This window comes from Marmota marmota, unplaced genomic scaffold (genome assembly GCF_001458135.2).
Source record: "Marmota marmota marmota unplaced genomic scaffold, marMar, whole genome shotgun sequence".
In the NCBI taxonomy this organism is placed as follows: Eukaryota; Metazoa; Chordata; class Mammalia; order Rodentia; family Sciuridae; genus Marmota; species Marmota marmota.
In genome coordinates this window covers 20583553-20600059 of record NW_026000242.1, presented here as the reverse complement: position 1 = coordinate 20600059, position 16507 = coordinate 20583553, and the positions used below count along the sequence as shown (strand labels likewise).

The 16507-nt window shown below is 37.1% G+C and overlaps 1 protein-coding gene across 10 annotated transcripts in view; it reads left to right on the top strand.

The window, feature by feature from the left end:
- Yap1 (Yes1 associated transcriptional regulator) overlaps window positions 1-15335 on the top strand; it is a 110270-nt gene extending 94935 nt beyond the window's left edge. For 8 of the 10 annotated variants that reach the window (XM_015489955.2, XM_015489951.2, XM_015489956.2 and 5 more), the window contains 2 exons: window positions 2530-2642; window positions 4489-4833. In XM_015489955.2, the coding sequence (XP_015345441.1) occupies window positions 2530-2642; window positions 4489-4727 (352 nt within the window). In that variant the 3' untranslated portion in view covers window positions 4728-4833. Of the gene's footprint in view, window positions 1-2529; window positions 2643-4488; window positions 4834-13530 lie in introns of those variants that run through there. The other 2 variants (XR_007344519.1, XM_048795768.1) reach the window with 2 other exon arrangements.
- Window positions 15336-16507: the final 1172 nt, after the last annotated feature.

Sequence of the window (16507 nt, the reverse complement as noted above, 5' to 3'; positions counted from 1 at the left end):
TTGATAAAACAGTACCAGTTTTACCAGCAACCTTTGGTTCAGGGATAAAATTAAACTTTTTTTTTTTTTTTAATAATGGAGTCATCCATGGTGGCGCATGGCTAAAATCTGAGCTATGCAGGAAACCTAGGCAGGAAAAGGACTAGGGATAACTCAGTGAGAGAGTACTTACCTAGTTATGAGGTTAGTCCCCAGTAGTGAAAGGGGGTGGAGGGAAATGGACAGGCTGCATCTCTCTCTGGCAATCATTGGTGAAAATTGTTAAAACTTGATGAGAGTTGAGCTGCCATTTGAGATTCTCTTCCTGGTAAGATCACAGAGTGACAGATAGTTGATGTGATTAATCTAAGGGCAGAATCATATATTCATTCTCTGTAGTATGCCCTAGTTTCTGAAGTACACATCTGTGGTGTTTTTTCTTGAAACTTCGCCTTCTGAAGTTTCTCTGTTGCTTACTAGTTGGTTTATGCTTGTTCCTTAAGCTCTAAACAATTTGATTCCCCTCACTTGCCATGGAATAGACTAGTGGTGTATAGTATCCCCTTGTCTCCCTCTTATTCTAAGATCCTTTGAAGCAAGTTCAGGTATCCCCCTCCATGAAACTTTTCCCTTTTACAAATTTTCGAGCTCACTTCTCTGTTTGTTCTGAAAGAACCTTACTTACATAGTTCATGTAGCCCTTAATTCATTAGTGTATTTGTTCACCTCTCTTGATGCATTTGTGAGCTTTTAAAAAAGCATCACTTGGGCTGAGAATGGTGGTGCACACCTGTAATCCCAGCAACTTGGGAGGCCAAGGTGGGAGTAGAATCATGAAGGAACATGTAAGTGCCTTTCTGTGAGAGCAAATTCAAATTCAACAAATTCAACAAGTTCAAAGTGAGCCTTAGCAACTTCATGAGACCCTAAGCAACTTGGCAAGACCCTGACTCAAAATAAAATTGAAGAGGGCTAGGGATGTGATTAAGCATCCCTGTGTTCAATCCCTAGTACAAAAAGAAAAAGAAAAAAAAATGTATCATTTGGCATGCCAAAGCCCAGGGTTTGATACCTAGCACTTCACGGGAAATTGGCAATATTTGTAATTTATTGTTGTTAACTTCTATCCTCAGAGCCTAATCTAATGCTTGTGGTATAATAGCAAATGTTCAGTGAACATTTATTGAATGGGACCTGCAGATGGTGGGATTGTGCAGAGAGCTGTTCCTAGGAGGAAAGTCTTCTAGGGAATACCCATGTACTCCCCTGTGGTTTAGAATGTTTAACTTTGTAAATTCATCTGTTTTGTAATGGACTATAACATTGATGAGGCCCTTGTCCCAGATCAGGGCATTCAAAATAAAAACAAACCACATCCTGAGGTCTTTTCATATATGGCTGTAGTGTCTACAAATAGTCTTAGAGACAAATTTGTATTTTCTTAGATTGGTGTGAGGCTCTGAATCTTGCCAAAATCTGGCAGAAGCATTGAGCCCAGTGTAAGCCTGGTTGGTGTGTGTGTGTGTGTTTTAAGTTTAGTTGCTTTTTTGTTTTTAAAACAGTTGCTTAAATGTCAAGATGTGGGGAAATTTAAAGCACACATTTATGTTGAGAAACATTAATAGCAATTGCCTATGATTTTCTAGTATTAGGGACTCACAGTTTTACAGTCAATACCAGTTGATGTCTTTGTGCTACTAGCTTAGGAAAAAATATTTTATTTATGAAGTAATATTCTGAGGATTTTTGCAATTTCTGTATGTAAATCTGGGAAACTTTTCATGTAGCCTAAAGTAAAAAATCTGACTTGGCTCATGTTTTTCCTCAAGGGATGTGTCTTGTACTGTTTTCTTTTGTTGTTTCTTACAATTGGAGCTATAAGGCCTTATGCTAAGGTATTTGAGTTTTTCCCTCCTCTGAGCAGAAGCAAGGAGGAATTCTTTTCTTATCAGCAGTGACTCATATATTTTGGCCCAGTTCAAAAAGAAATTCTGATATTTTATTTTGGGTTCATTTTTCTTGGTTTAAGTTCTCTGCACAAGAGCAAGAAGTTAACATGAGTCTAGTGCAGGCCTGTCTCACCCATCCACTTGGTATTTGGGTTTTGACCTCTCTGCCTTTGCTACTACCGCATGGATAATTGAAACCTTGGAACCATTGAGCTGTGTGGAGTGTGTGCCCCTACCGCCCAACTTTATATCTCCTCTATTCAGGTGGTGTCCAGACAGAATACCTGTGCAGAGAATTTTCTAACTCTAGCAAAACTAGGTCTGTTTTTTTTTTTTTCTTTCATTGCCACCATAGTCAGTTCCTTAGGAAAGATCTGGTCCTTTAGAGCTGCCAGCTTCAATTAGGATTAACTTGTTTATTACAAGTTTATAGGACAAGGGTTATGTATGCCCATGAAGGGGGATTCTTGTTTCATGTATTTCAGGTCAAGAATTTTCACTAATCTTTGAGAATTATTTTGACTTTTTTGTTGTTGTTTGTTTGTTTTTGCTTTGTATAAAAAAAATTTGCATCAGTCTTCAACTATCATTTTTTTTATAGTGGCACCTATCACTCTCGAGATGAGAGTACAGACAGTGGACTAAGCATGAGCAGCTACAGTGTCCCTCGAACCCCAGATGACTTCCTGAACAGTGTTGATGAAATGGATACAGGTTAGTATTCTGCATTCCTCTGAGAAATCTGACTGGCCTGGTGGTGCATGCCTTTAATCCCAGCAGCTGGGGAGGCTGAGGCAGGAGGATCTCTAGTTCAAAGCCAGCCTCGGCAACTTAGCAAGGTGATAAGCAACTCAGTGAGACCCTGTCTCCAAATAAAATACAAAAATGGGCTGGAGATGAGGCTCAGTGCCCCTGAATTCAATCTCCAGTACCAAAAAAAAAAAATCTGTTAGTCACAGATAATCAATCATATTATCACCAGATCTAATAAGCTATTGTGAGCAAAGAGTATTCAGAGGAAAACCATTTAAAATCCTTTAAACTTCAATTTGAGCCTGCCTTTTTTTATTCCTATGAGATGAATTATGATTTCAAGTATGTTTCTGATATTTAAATGTCATGAAATGGATATCTTAGCTCCATTTGAATAAAACTGATAACATGATTTATTTTAACATGTCTATTGGCAAGGTAATTGAGGACCCTATTGGAAGTGTCTCCTATTATAGATTTGTGTTTTTAATTTTGGTGAGAGTTTTCTATATGCAGTTCATTGTTTGCTTCTTTCTTTTTTTCTGGGGTTTTTGATTCAACATAGGTGTAATGGGACCAGGAAACTGGGTGGAAAAAACTTGGTATTGGAGCCTATCTACTTAGGGTTAGAATAGTTAGTAGAGGTCTTTCAGAAGTTAAGAAATTGCTGCTTCACAGAGATAGTTAAGGAACTGTTTCTCCCATAGCTTACCTAGTGACCATTGTCCTGGATTTGACAACTGTAGAGTATAGGAATTTGCAGAGAAGAGAAATAAAGCAGCTCCTCAGCTAGCTAACTCTTTAGTTACCAACTTCTCTAAAAGTGTTTGGCAAGTCTTTTGTGCTGATGCTTACTTATCTAGCTCATGACTATGATACTTTCTAGAATCCACACTACCCCTTTCTCTTTGCTTACCTAGATCTTAAGCCGTACTTAGTAGCCATTTCAAACCCAATTCATGAACTATCCTTCCTCCTTTTATCATTTTTTTCTTCTTTAGACCCCTATAGCACTTAATGGATTATGTTAGTTTTTTCAAAAGTATATATTGTTGAAACTCTGAGGGAATGTTAATATGTTTATGTAAAAAAAAAAAAGGGTTCAGTGACCAGGTTAAGTTTGGGAATCCTAGAAGCTAGACTAAAAATTTATTTATGCAAAGACTTTTGGGAAGCTTGTTTTGTTTTTATGAATGTGGAGTAGAGTACTCATGTAGTCCTTTGATTTTATGTTCCTCATATGTAAGAGAGTGCTGGAGTTGTACCTCAGTGGTAGAATGCTTGCCTAGCACATGTGAGGCACTGGGTTCAAGCCTTAGCACCACATAAAAAAATAAATAAAGGTATCGTGTCCATCTACAACTGAAAATATTTTTTAAAAAATCTCTTTTAAAAGAAAAATATATGTAAGAGAAAGGCAGGTCTATACCATTCATTTTATATTTAATCTTATTATGGTGGTACATATCTGGAAAACAATAGGCAGCTATACTGTCATGTGGTGTACTTCTTCTTTCTTCCTTTGCCACATAAAATTTTTCAAGGGATTTTTGCTTTTTCATCCCTTTCTGTGCTCAGTCCTTAGTGGTAAGCATTCAAGCTATACTATACATTGGATATCTGAACAAATGCTGAAACAGAGATAAACTTGGCATTGTAATTTTTTTTATCTCTGTGGTGTCTTTTAGAATAAATTCAGGCCAGTCAGGAATGCTTTTCCATTACTATGCATTTCTGTACACTCATAAGATACAGCTTTGATGTTAGCTTTTCTAAAAGGATCTGTCTCTCCCTTTGATACAACTAGGTGATACTATCAACCAAAGCACCCTGCCCTCACAGCAGAACCGTTTCCCAGACTACCTTGAAGCCATTCCTGGGACAAATGTGGACCTTGGAACACTGGAAGGAGATGGAATGAACATAGAAGGAGAGGAGTTGATGCCCAGTCTTCAGGAAGCTCTGAGTTCTGAAATCCTTAATGACATGGAATCTGTTTTGGCTGCCACCAAGCTAGATAAAGAAAGCTTTCTTACATGGCTATAAAGCCCTCAGGTAGACTGAATTCTAAATCTGTGAAGGATCTAAGGAGATGAGACGTGTGCCTGAAATTTCCAAATAAGCCAGCTGCAGTTTTCTGGCTAATAACAAACAAATAAATAAATAAATAAATAAATAAATAAATAAAAAATATATATATATATANGTGTTTTGTTTTTTCCTCCTAGTGCTATCATTAGTCACATAGTGACCTTGATTTTATTTTAGGAGCTTAAGGCATGAGACAATTTCCATAGAAATATATTAATTATTGCCACATACTCTAGTATAGGTTTGGGTGGATATTTTTGTGGATGTTTTGGGTTTTCTGGTGGGGTTTTTTTTTTTTTTTTTGGTTTTTTTTGTTTGTGTTGGTTGGTTGGTTTTGTTGAAACTTAGGCAAATTACTCTATTAGTAAATCTGTTTAATCTGTTTATAGTTGTAGTTTGGGACATTTATTGTAGTTCTTTTGATAAAATTTACATTTCCTGAGTTTTTTGCCATCTTATTTAAATCTTGATTATCTGCTCTCTAAACACACACACACACACATACACACATATACACAGTGTTTATAATAGAGTGATAGCAGAATGTACTTTTTTTTTTTAAGTTTCCCTACTTTCCAATTTATTTTTAAAATGGTAGCTTTGAATGTATACATTAGTAGTGCATATCTCACAAGCAGTTTTAATCTGGTTGGGGCAATCTGCAGATGTTTGAGATAGTTTTGTCTTCTAAAAGGGCTATTACTAAGGATAGTGCCTAAAGGAATACTCTTTGCTCTCTGGGCACATGATAAATACCTGATGAATTGGAAAGGAGCAGACTAGAAATGGTTTTATTTTCTCCCTTGTACAAGTTTGAGTCTTAGAAATCACTGAGTAGGTTTATGATGTACGTGACAGAAGTGAGCTTTACAGCAACTCACCTTCCTTCAGCTTTGGAAATTTACACTCGCCTTAGTTTTGGAAGTAAACTCTGGTACTTCAGTTCTCATTTATAATGAGTACATTGAAGACTAGATTAAAATATTTTCTATAAAATTGTTCTTGTAAACAGAGTAGACAACCCTCCCAAAGCCACACCTCCACCCACCCCACCCCAAGTGCTGGGGCTTGAATCTGAGGCCTTGCTTGTGCTAGGCAAGTGCTTGAGCTACATCCTCAGCCCCTACAGGATTGTTCTTAACAAAACTTGCTCCTACTTTCACATGCTGAAAATTAAACCTCTAGGTAGTATGTAGACTAATATAAGGTCATGAGTTAGCTGGTAAAGTGATCAGATTAATAAATGTATATTGGTTGTTGAATTTAGCAAAGTAGTAGAGATAATCATGATTATACCTTTATTTTTACAGGAAGAGATATAACTAGAGTATGTGTCTACAGGAGTAATAATGGTTTCCAAAGACTATTTTTTAATGAACAAAGTGAGCATGAATTTACTCTTCAATATATAAGCTATAAAGTAGTGGTTATGAATTAGAGTGGTACCAGCTAGTATCTCTGTGATTTAAGGGTCTTTCAGTGCTTCTAGCATAAGCCCTTATTTTCAAGGGTTTATAACAGACAGAATCTGTTTTCCTGGGTTCAGCTACTATGAAAAAGCTTCAGCTCCGGAAGGTAGATTTTTTTTTTTTTTTTTCCTTTTTCCAATTACAAAATCCAAGTATTTTGACCCTTCAATTTGGAGGAGTGCAAAAGTGGAAGTAAGAAGTTTTATTTTAAGTACTTTTCAGTGCTCAAGAAAAATGCAATCACTGTATTATATATAATGATTCATGGGTTGTTGTTCATAATAATTTGACTTGGCTTTTATCTTAAAAACAGCAGAAAGATTCAGTGTTGAATCAAGTTGGGGTGGGGATGGCCAGTGTGCAAATGCATTGAGTTTTAGAACAATAATGAAATTCTACCTAGAATGAATAATTGAGCATTTGGATGAGATAGCATGTTGTTTTTAATGTGCAGATCAGAGCTACTTAGTGCCTATAATTTGCCAGTAAGTCACAAATTAAAATCATATCTTATATATCAGCAGAGTAGCTTTAGCTTAGGGGGAGGGTGGGAAGGTGGGAGTGGGTTGTGAAGAGTAGTGGGACCTTGATAGAAAACTTTATAAACTTTCTCTTCAATAAAGACTTATTTTGCATCTTGCTATCATTAAAGGCAGTTGTTCCTAAAATTTCAATCACTTAAGAACACCCACAAAGCAAAAATACATAGTCTTCGGGTCCTCCCAGATTTAATTTGCCCAGTTATACCTCAGTGTTGTAGCAGTGCTGTGTACCTGACATAGTGCTTTGATCTTATCATACCGTTGTAGTGACCTGGAAGAGATTTAAGAGTTCTTTCTCTTTTTGAGTTTGAATCATAGCTTTGATGTGGTCTTTCTTGTTTTATGTTCTTGTTCCTAATGTAAAAGTGTTTAATGCTTTTTGGTTGTATTGGGTAGTATGGGGATAAGGTTTTAACTGGTTATTCTTGAATTGCTTTTGCAATAAACCAATTTTATAATCTTTAAATCCATCAACTTTTTATATTTTTTTTAAGTTACGGCTTCTTAAATCTACTTATGATTGATGGAACACATTGATTTGGAATTTCAGGTCTTCCAAAGCACTATTTGTTGTAATATTATTTTTTAAATATAGTGCCTTTTAAAAAATAACGTAAGGAAGTGACTGTGATACAAATAATGTTAATATTTTAAGTTCTACTCATTTGAGGTAGATGCATTCTATATAGAACATGGCAGAAAGATGAAAAACAGTAATTGTGTATTCAGAATTCATACCAATCAGTGTTGAAACTTAGTGCAAAAGCAGGAGGCAATATCCATTGATTAATGATTTCATAGCTTTTGTATATCTGAGAAATGAGTACTCAGATGAATTTTATCTTTGCAAGCATGTTTTTGTAAGAATTGTGGGTGTGCCTATCTTAACATTTATTTTCTGTATTTTGAAATCAAGTATTCTCCACGTTTTAAATGTTTTATATTAGAGATTTCTTTAATGCACACTTGTCAGATATATATATATAGTACCAATATACCAATGTTACCTTTTGTTTTAGATGTTAAGCGCATGCTCATGTTAGGTACTTACAAAAATTGTTACATTATTTTTTCTTATGTAATTCCTTTTTTGTTTGTTTATGTTGTCCAAATATATTCTTTCCTTAAACTCTTCCTTGTTGTTTTTAATAGTTTATAATATTTAAAACTCTTTGGCTTAATATATTGTCTTTCAGTAGAAGTAGTACTAAAAATTAAAGGTTAGTATAGTAGTAACTGTAGAGAGATGAAGCCAGGTTAAGTTTAAAATTAGTTTGCTCCCTGAAGTTAGGCATGGCATTTGGAACTTTAAAAATTTAGGTAAAGGGGCTGGGGTTATGGCTCAGCGTAGAGTGCTTGCCTAGCACGTGCGAGGTGCTGGGTTTGATCCTCAGCACCACATAAAAATAAATAAAATAAAGGTATTGTGTCCATCTACAACTAATATATAAAATTAAGTAGAGTTCTTTGAACTCTTTTCTATATTCTTCATATGTATCATCCCCATTGTCAGTGGCAGGGTCTACGCAGAATTCTGTCTACTTCATTCTAAAATGACCTGACTACATGTAACAGCACAGAGGAAATTGAGATGAACATGACACTATTTTTCAAAATGGCCTTTGGTTTTCTTTCTCCAGAGTATTCTCTTATTGTCTCCAAAACAGAACACTTATGTTAGTGAAAAGTATAACTTATGGATTTGTAAATAAGTGTTCACAAATTCACATGGTAAGTCCCAAACTTTGAATAAGAAGATTTGAGAGGGAAGAAAAAGGAGATTTGATTGTCTTTAAAAATGACTTACTTTTGTGTGTTATGTGTAATATCTCCCATTATCGGTATGTCAGTTTGGTGAGGCAGGTCTGAAAACTTCTTATTTTTCTACGTATAATTTCTTTACATTGGTAGAATGTTCATTTTGTGGAGCTTGAAATCATTTCTCTTATTTAGTACAAAATATAGTGATCATACATCTTAGCTCAAAGCCACACCTTGAAACTAGTGGTGTAGCTCAGTGATGGAACATGTGCATAGCGTGTGTAAAGCCCTAGGTTCAGTCCCCAGCACTACAGAAGAAAACGGTGGGGCTGGAGCAGGGTAACATTCCACCTCTTACTAGTTGCTCCAATGGGCAGTGCACTTTGGCTGTGTACATGGCGACAACAACTAATAATAAAAGGAAACCAAGGTAATTGGTAGATGGTGCATTATGTTTGATTCCCTTCAGTTTCCATTTTTAGACAGCTGGGGTTGCAAAAGAAGGGCAACCTCAAAAAATCAGTCACATTTTCTCACCTTCCCTAATGGCAACCACAGTTTCCCTGGCTCGGAACTGTCATTTATACTGATAACCTGTCTTTATTGTGGGTAAATTCATGTTCTGTTCTCTTTGGCTCCTGGTGGCCACATACACTAATGCTGAAGGAATCAACAGTGACCTTAACAGAGTGTCTACCATTTTATGTCCCTATTCCACTTTTTAAATTGTTGACTTTGGTCTATAGTTTAATCATGAGAAATTTGTGATAAACAGTCTTTTCTGATTTGGAAGTTTACTGAATTTAGAATCAGATGTGGCAGTGGTACGTACCCATTTTCTCAGCTACTTGGGAGGCTGAAGTAGAAGACTGTTTGAACCCAGGAGTTTGCAATCAGCCAGGGCAACATAGCACAACCCTGTCTCACACACACACACACACACACACACACACACCAAAAAAAAAAAGATAGAATTATGACAGTACTATAGGTTTCCAAGTTACATGTGGAATATCTTTTGCTATATTATTTGAATATAGACAGCTGTGGTATAAAGCTGAGGATGCAGCTCAGTGGTACAGCATGTACATATAGCATGTGTAGAACCCTGAGTAGGATCACACACACAAAACCTGTGATTCAAGTAAAATGGATGACTTCTTAACCATGAACATAGCCTTAAACTGGTATATTTAATACTGCCACAGATTAAAAAGTCACAAAATTAAGACACTGGGAAAACAAGATGATATTGAAAAGATGTTCAGAATTTTTAAACTGTTGTATTTTAACAAATCTCCCAAACTAAATGATCTGACTTATAAGCTGTTCTGATACTGTTAAAAAGTAAAAACAGCAACACACCAACATTTTTCTGTGCTGAATTTAAAGCAAAATTTGGAGAACTCTGAGCAGAATATAAAATTCCTAAACATCTGTTCTAGTACTTAAAACTAGTGGGTACAATGGTGCACAACTATAATCCCAGCTACTTAGGAGTTTGAGGCAAGGAGGATCAAAAGTTTGAGGACACCCTCCACAATTTAGCAAGACTTTGTCTCAAAATAAAAAGGGCTGGGATGTAGCTCAATGATAAACTCCCCTGGATTTAGTTCCCAGTACCAAAACAAAAAAAAAAAAGTAATCCACAAGTTGTGGCACATGCCTGTAGTCCCAAATACTCTGCAGACTGAAGCAGAAGGATCAGGAACCCAGGAGTTCAGGGCCAGCCTGGGCAATACAGCAAGATGTCCTCCACCAAAAAAAAGAAAGAAAAAGAAACTTTTAATAACTAGTATTACTGCAACTTTGTGAAATTGTTACCAACTTACATTCAAAATGTGTAGATGCACAGAGCTTGATTCTTAGTAACTTTTTAAAACTATAAGTTTGGGGTTAGGGAAATGGCTCAATAGTAGAGCATTTGCCTGCCTAGCTAGCATGCATGAGGCCCTAGGTTGAATCCCCCAACACCTAAAAAAAAAAAAACTTCTTAAAGTTATTATATACTTTTCCCTGTGTGTCCTTATTCTAAGTATGTTTCATCATACAATTCCCATGAAGTAGTCTATAATTTAAACATCTCTTTTTGGGTGTTAATTTTCATTGTGGGATGTTATTAGAAGCCATCTCAGTTCTTTTTAAATCAGGTACTTATGTTACAGTGTATTTCCTAATGACTTCTGGCCAGTGTGAATTAATTTTCTCAAAGACCTGGATCCAGTGTCAAAATCTGAGAAAAAGCACTACTGCATTTCTCCATGAGCCGCCAACAATGATATAGCCACTGGCAGACCTGGCAGAAGATTATTTCTCCCCATTCAGGGAATGTAGCAACTTTTAACACTTCTAATGATGAAGAGGTAAGCACATCTGCTGCAGAGTTAAACAGAAGCATTCTCAGTGATGGCTGAGAATCACTGATCCCTGGGGTGACCCCGAATTAAGACCTGAAATTTTTTGGAGATGCAAAGACTCATGTTCAGGAGTAGCCAGATCACGAGGAATCCTGAAGTCAAACTGCAAAAACCACATGTGCATTATCTTTTGGATGGAGGCTATTGGCTGAGGTGTTTTCTCTCTGAGCACCAGTAAATCTCTTGAGCCCTACAAAATCTCACTGGGACTGCACAGAGAAGAATGTGGACTAAAGATTTAGTTGTTCTTTTATAATCCAAAACAATATACAATTTAGCTCTTCAATATTGTAAGCCAGACGAGTTTCTATGGAATTCTGCTATGAGGTTTTCAGAAGATCAGCATGAGCCCATGTACTGTCCATTCAAAAAACAGCTGATGCTACGTTGGGATGTGTATATTACAAATAGTTCAGAACTCTCCTTTGAGGGACTATATTGATCTGGAATGAAGTGGCAAGCACTGGTAAATTTAGGATATTGTTTAGTTTATTTAACACTGATTTGATCTGAAAATTTAGTGACCAAAATCCCTGTCAGTCTTCCAAAGTCACTGAAGTAAAATTCCTGAACATTTCCGGTGATTTCTGTCTGGCTAAATATACCAAATTTGGAAAGAAAATTACTCCAATCAAGTTGATGTTCCACTGCCATCAATTACTATAGAAGCTGAAGTCTATGAGACTTTTTTCCCACTAATGGGTAAATGGAAAATATTGCAATTTATTTCATCTCAGATACTGGTTATAAGGACAAAAGCAAAATGTTATAAGAGCAACTGGTGAACCGTTAAATTTCTCCCCCTCCCCCAAACTGGGTTTTGAACCCAAAGGCACTTTACCACCTACCTACATCCACAGCACCCTTCACCCCTTTTAAGATGGTCTCAAAAATTTGTGAGGGTCTCACTAAATGGCTGAGTCTGACCTTGAACCTGTGATGCTCCTGCTTAAACCTCCCAAGTCACTAGGATTATAGGCATGCATCATTGTGCCCAGCTGAACTGTTAACATTTAAAAAGCAATATTTTTAAAGTGAGCATGATCTTTCTCAGTATACTCTTAGAGAATTATGTTGTTGAATAATTCAAAGTACTTTTTCTATCCTGAGTAGGTCTACTCAGTATATCTGCATAGGTACTTGAAACTCTGCTTTTCTCTGTCATTAGTATGCACACCAAAGTACATGTATAAGAACACAAATTGGTGTGAATATACTTTGTATACAACCAGAGATATGAAAAATTGTGCTCTATGTGTAATAAGAATTGTAATGCATTCCACTGTCATATATAAATTTAAAAAAAGAAAAAAAAATGCACACCAAAAAACACCCCTCCCCAGTTTTATATGCTATTGTTTTTCAATAACTATTTTTAAAATGCTGTAATTAGCAAACCACTACATCTTATTTGATCATACCCAAATATCAGTATCACTATTCCTATATACCTCAAATCCCACGGTGGCCGTGAAATGACTAGTGAAAATTTGATGATTTAGCACATAACTGGGTAGTATTTTCTGTGTATAAGGTTAACCATGTTCACTGGGACTCAAAATTGTCTTTAATTGATTGTGAGCTTTCCTAACCCACTGTAGGTAGGAAACTTCTTCGCACAGAGGGAATCCTAGGAAGTTTCCCTAATAAGACAATGCTCTAAAAATTCAAAACAAAATTAAATACTCTAATGGGTTATTAAATCTTATGTCAATTTTTTTTTTAAATCCAGTGTATATTTGTCCAACAGACAACTGTCAGGCAATATTCTAGACTTGCATAATCAGTGGTGTGGTAAGTTACTCAAGGGACTTCCCAAACTAGCATAAATAAGACTGCTGCATGCTGAAGGGTAGTTAACACAATGTACTGGGAAAGCATAGTCCAGGAAAGGTACTTCCTCCTGGGATTATGAGGATAAGCCTCAGGTGCTATTTAAATTGAACAGTGAGTGGTTATGACTAACCCAAGAGAAGTGGTTAGTGGAGAGGAAAGAGGGAGGACAAGGCAGGAAAACTAAGACTATTTGGGAAAGTGAAGTTTTTCAGCTTGGCTGAGCTGTAAATATATAATAGATTAATTCATTCAACAATTTGAGTGTCTGTATTAAGCACTATTCTGGGAATACAATAATGAACACAATAATTCTGTCCTCATGGAGTTGATGTTCTTGACAGGCCAGAATAGATGAGGATAGTTAATATGAACTGAGTACTTACCATATACCAGGCTCTTTCCCAAAGCACTTTCCATTTATTAATACACTTAATTCTCAACAACAACTCAATGAGATAGGGACTATTCCAATTTGGCAGGTTAAAAATACGGACACAGGTGACACATCTGTGTAGTGGATTTGGAGACTCTGGCCTATTAGACTCAGACCTATTACCTATTGCTTGAATTCCAGAGTTGAGAAATTTGAATATCCAGTAGGTTGCCTTTGAAGATCTGTTAATTAGAAGAACAATATTATTAAAAACTACCTAAAGTATATAATATCACATTAAATTTTAAGGTCTCTGACTGAACTTACCCAAATGGTAGCAAAAATGGGCTGAACACACAGGTAGGGAAAGAGTATAGATAACTGCATACCCATTTCCACACATTGACATTGAACTCATAGTATTTCTGATTTTCCCCCAAAATGCTGTTTATCAGTCTTTCATTGTTGTTTCTGAGCCACAGGAAGGGAGGTGATGATTTTGAAGGTAACTGAATTGGTTTCCTTGATAGTATATAACCAGATTCATTTGCCAGGCAGCAGGACCTGTAGATTGTATATTTTGTATATTGTATAAAATACTCCCATGGCGTAGAGATGAAAGTTAAGAAAGCAACCAGGTGAAGATGCTATTCCTATAGTCCCAGCTAATCAGGAAGCTAAGATAGAAGGAGTATTTTAGTCCAAGTTCAAGACCAGCCTGGGAAACAGTGGGGGCGGGGGCAGGGAAGCTATCTGAGGTGATACCTGATTTGTGAAATTTTCCTCAAGGAAAGCAAAACTGAAGGATCTAAATTCATGAGGCCACCAACAGTAGCTACACAAGAGCCAAAGACTATGGACCCATTTTGAGGTCTGAACAGGAACTAAATACAAAACTGAAGTCATAGACAGGGAATCCTTTCCCACCATAGATTTTTCTGATCTTTTTGTTGTTGTTGTTTGTTTTTGTTTTTATGCTGCTGGGGATTGAACCTTGGGCCTTATCCATGCCAGGCAAGTACTCTACCAACTGAGCTATATCCCCAGCCCCCCAACATACTTTTAGCACCTGTCACATGTCAAGAGTAGGTACGTCTAGAAATACAATGCCAAGATAGTATGATTCCCTGAACTCAGTGGTGCAGAGTTGATGAGTTACTAATGCCCTTCACAATTCAAGGAGCTTCTAATCCAAAGGGAAAACAGACCTCAAATAAGGAATTAAAATTCTCACAACTATTGGATTATAGTCACATTCCAGTAGTGAGAAAATAGAAGTTCTTAGAGTCCAATATATGCTTTGGGTGGCCATGTCAGCAAGGGTCAGTATATATTTAGGCAAAATTTCCCTCTAAACTTTTCACTGCCTGTGATAAGAAATGTGCAAATATCCCAAGCCAATGCCCTCAGTGTGATCCTGCCCTTCTATGATTCATTGGAGACCAGTGGCAACAGAAAGACCAGACTCACCAATAACACTATCAGGGGTGCTGTAACATGAAAACAAGTCATTCCAGAAAATCTCAGATATCACTGAGGGTGGGAAGAGTCAGACTGGGAATAGGAACTCAGTGGTGCAGAGTTGATGAGTTACTAATGCCCTTCACAGTTCATTCCTCCAGAGAGGGATCAGTTTGAAAGGAATTGTATCCGGCCCCTCCTTTTAGTATCAAAACTATCTTACAGTAGTTTTGATTTTCATTTCTCTAATTGTTAGAGATGTTGAACATTTTTTCATACATGTGTATGGGGAGAGTACATAAGGAGCCAGACCTGTGTAGAAGAAGCTATTATTCAATGCAGTCAATATGTGTGTGTATGTATCAAATATCTAGATAAAATCTGCTGGGGACTGGGGTGTAGTTCAGCGACAGAACACCTGCTTAGCTTGCACAAGGCCCTGGGTTTGATCCCTGGCACCACCAGATACTTGTTATATAGTCATGATCATTATATCATTAAAGAGTGTGGAAGCCATGAGGGTATGGAGAGACCTAACTTAAAGGGGGTAAAAGGGAGTTTTCTCTAAGAAAAAGTTTAAATCAAGATCTAGAGAATGATGGGGAAGTCACTGGCTGGAGGCTGGGCAGGGAGCCTGTCATGCAGCAGATGGAATAGCATGTCCTGTAACCTCAAAATTGAAAGGAGCTTCTGTCAAGCCTGAAGAAACTGAAGACAAAAATTAAAACTGGAATGATCGAAGCACAGTGAGAGGAACACCAAGTAGACAGGCTGGTCCTGTAGCCCAGCCAAGAGTGTGCAATCCAGTCCTGACAGCAATGGCACATCAGTGTATTTAAAAGATCGCTCTGGCTGCTGTGTGACAGTGAACCAGGGCGTGGGTGACGATGGTGGGGGCCCAGGTGAACTGACCACAGTGGTGCAAGGGAAAGACCCTGGTGGCTAGCACCAGCATTACACTGTGGCTGTGGAGATGCAGAGAAAAGCAACAGTCTGGAAACTGATTCAGTGTAGGAGATAAGGAAGAAGGGAGGTCTGGGAAACAATGGAGCAGGAACAGGGTTGTGGGGAAAGATTGCAGACAGAAAATGTGTCCCTGAAGTACAGATAACAAACACTGCTGCCTGGCCCACAAGACCTTGCTTCTTTGCTGATCCTGTGTTACCAAGAAGGACAGCTGATTTAGATGGTGAACTTTATGGGCAAGTCTAGAATACTAAATTCTAATTAACACCACACCCTGGGAACTCCACAAATAACAAGACTAATCTATGATCCCTTTAATATCAAGAGCAATATTCCATTGTATATATTAGTACATTTCTTTATCCATTTGTCTATTGAAGGACATCTAGGTTGGTTCCATAGTTTAGCTATTGTGAATTGAGCTGCTATGAACATTTATGTGTCTGCGTCACTGTAGTATGCTGATTTTAAGTCCTTTGGGTATAAACCAAGGAGTGGGATAGCTGGATCAAATGGTGGTTCCATTACAAGTTTTCTGAGGACTCTCTATACAGCTTTCCATAATGGTTGCACCAATTTGCATTCTCACCAACAATGTATGAGTGTACCTTTTCCCCACATCCTCACCAACATTTATTGTTGCTTGTATTCTTGATAATTGCCGTTCTGAACTGGAGTAAGATGAGATCTTACAGTAGTTTTGATTTTCATTTCTCTAATTGTTAGAGATGTTGAACATTTTTTCATACATTTGTTATTCAATTGTTTTTCTTCTGTGAAGTGTCTGTTCAGTTCCTTAGCTCATTTATTGATTGGGTTATTTGTTTTTTTGTTGTTGTTGTTGTTAAATTTTTTGAGTTCTTACAGATGGATGAAGAAAATGTGATACACACACACACACACACACACA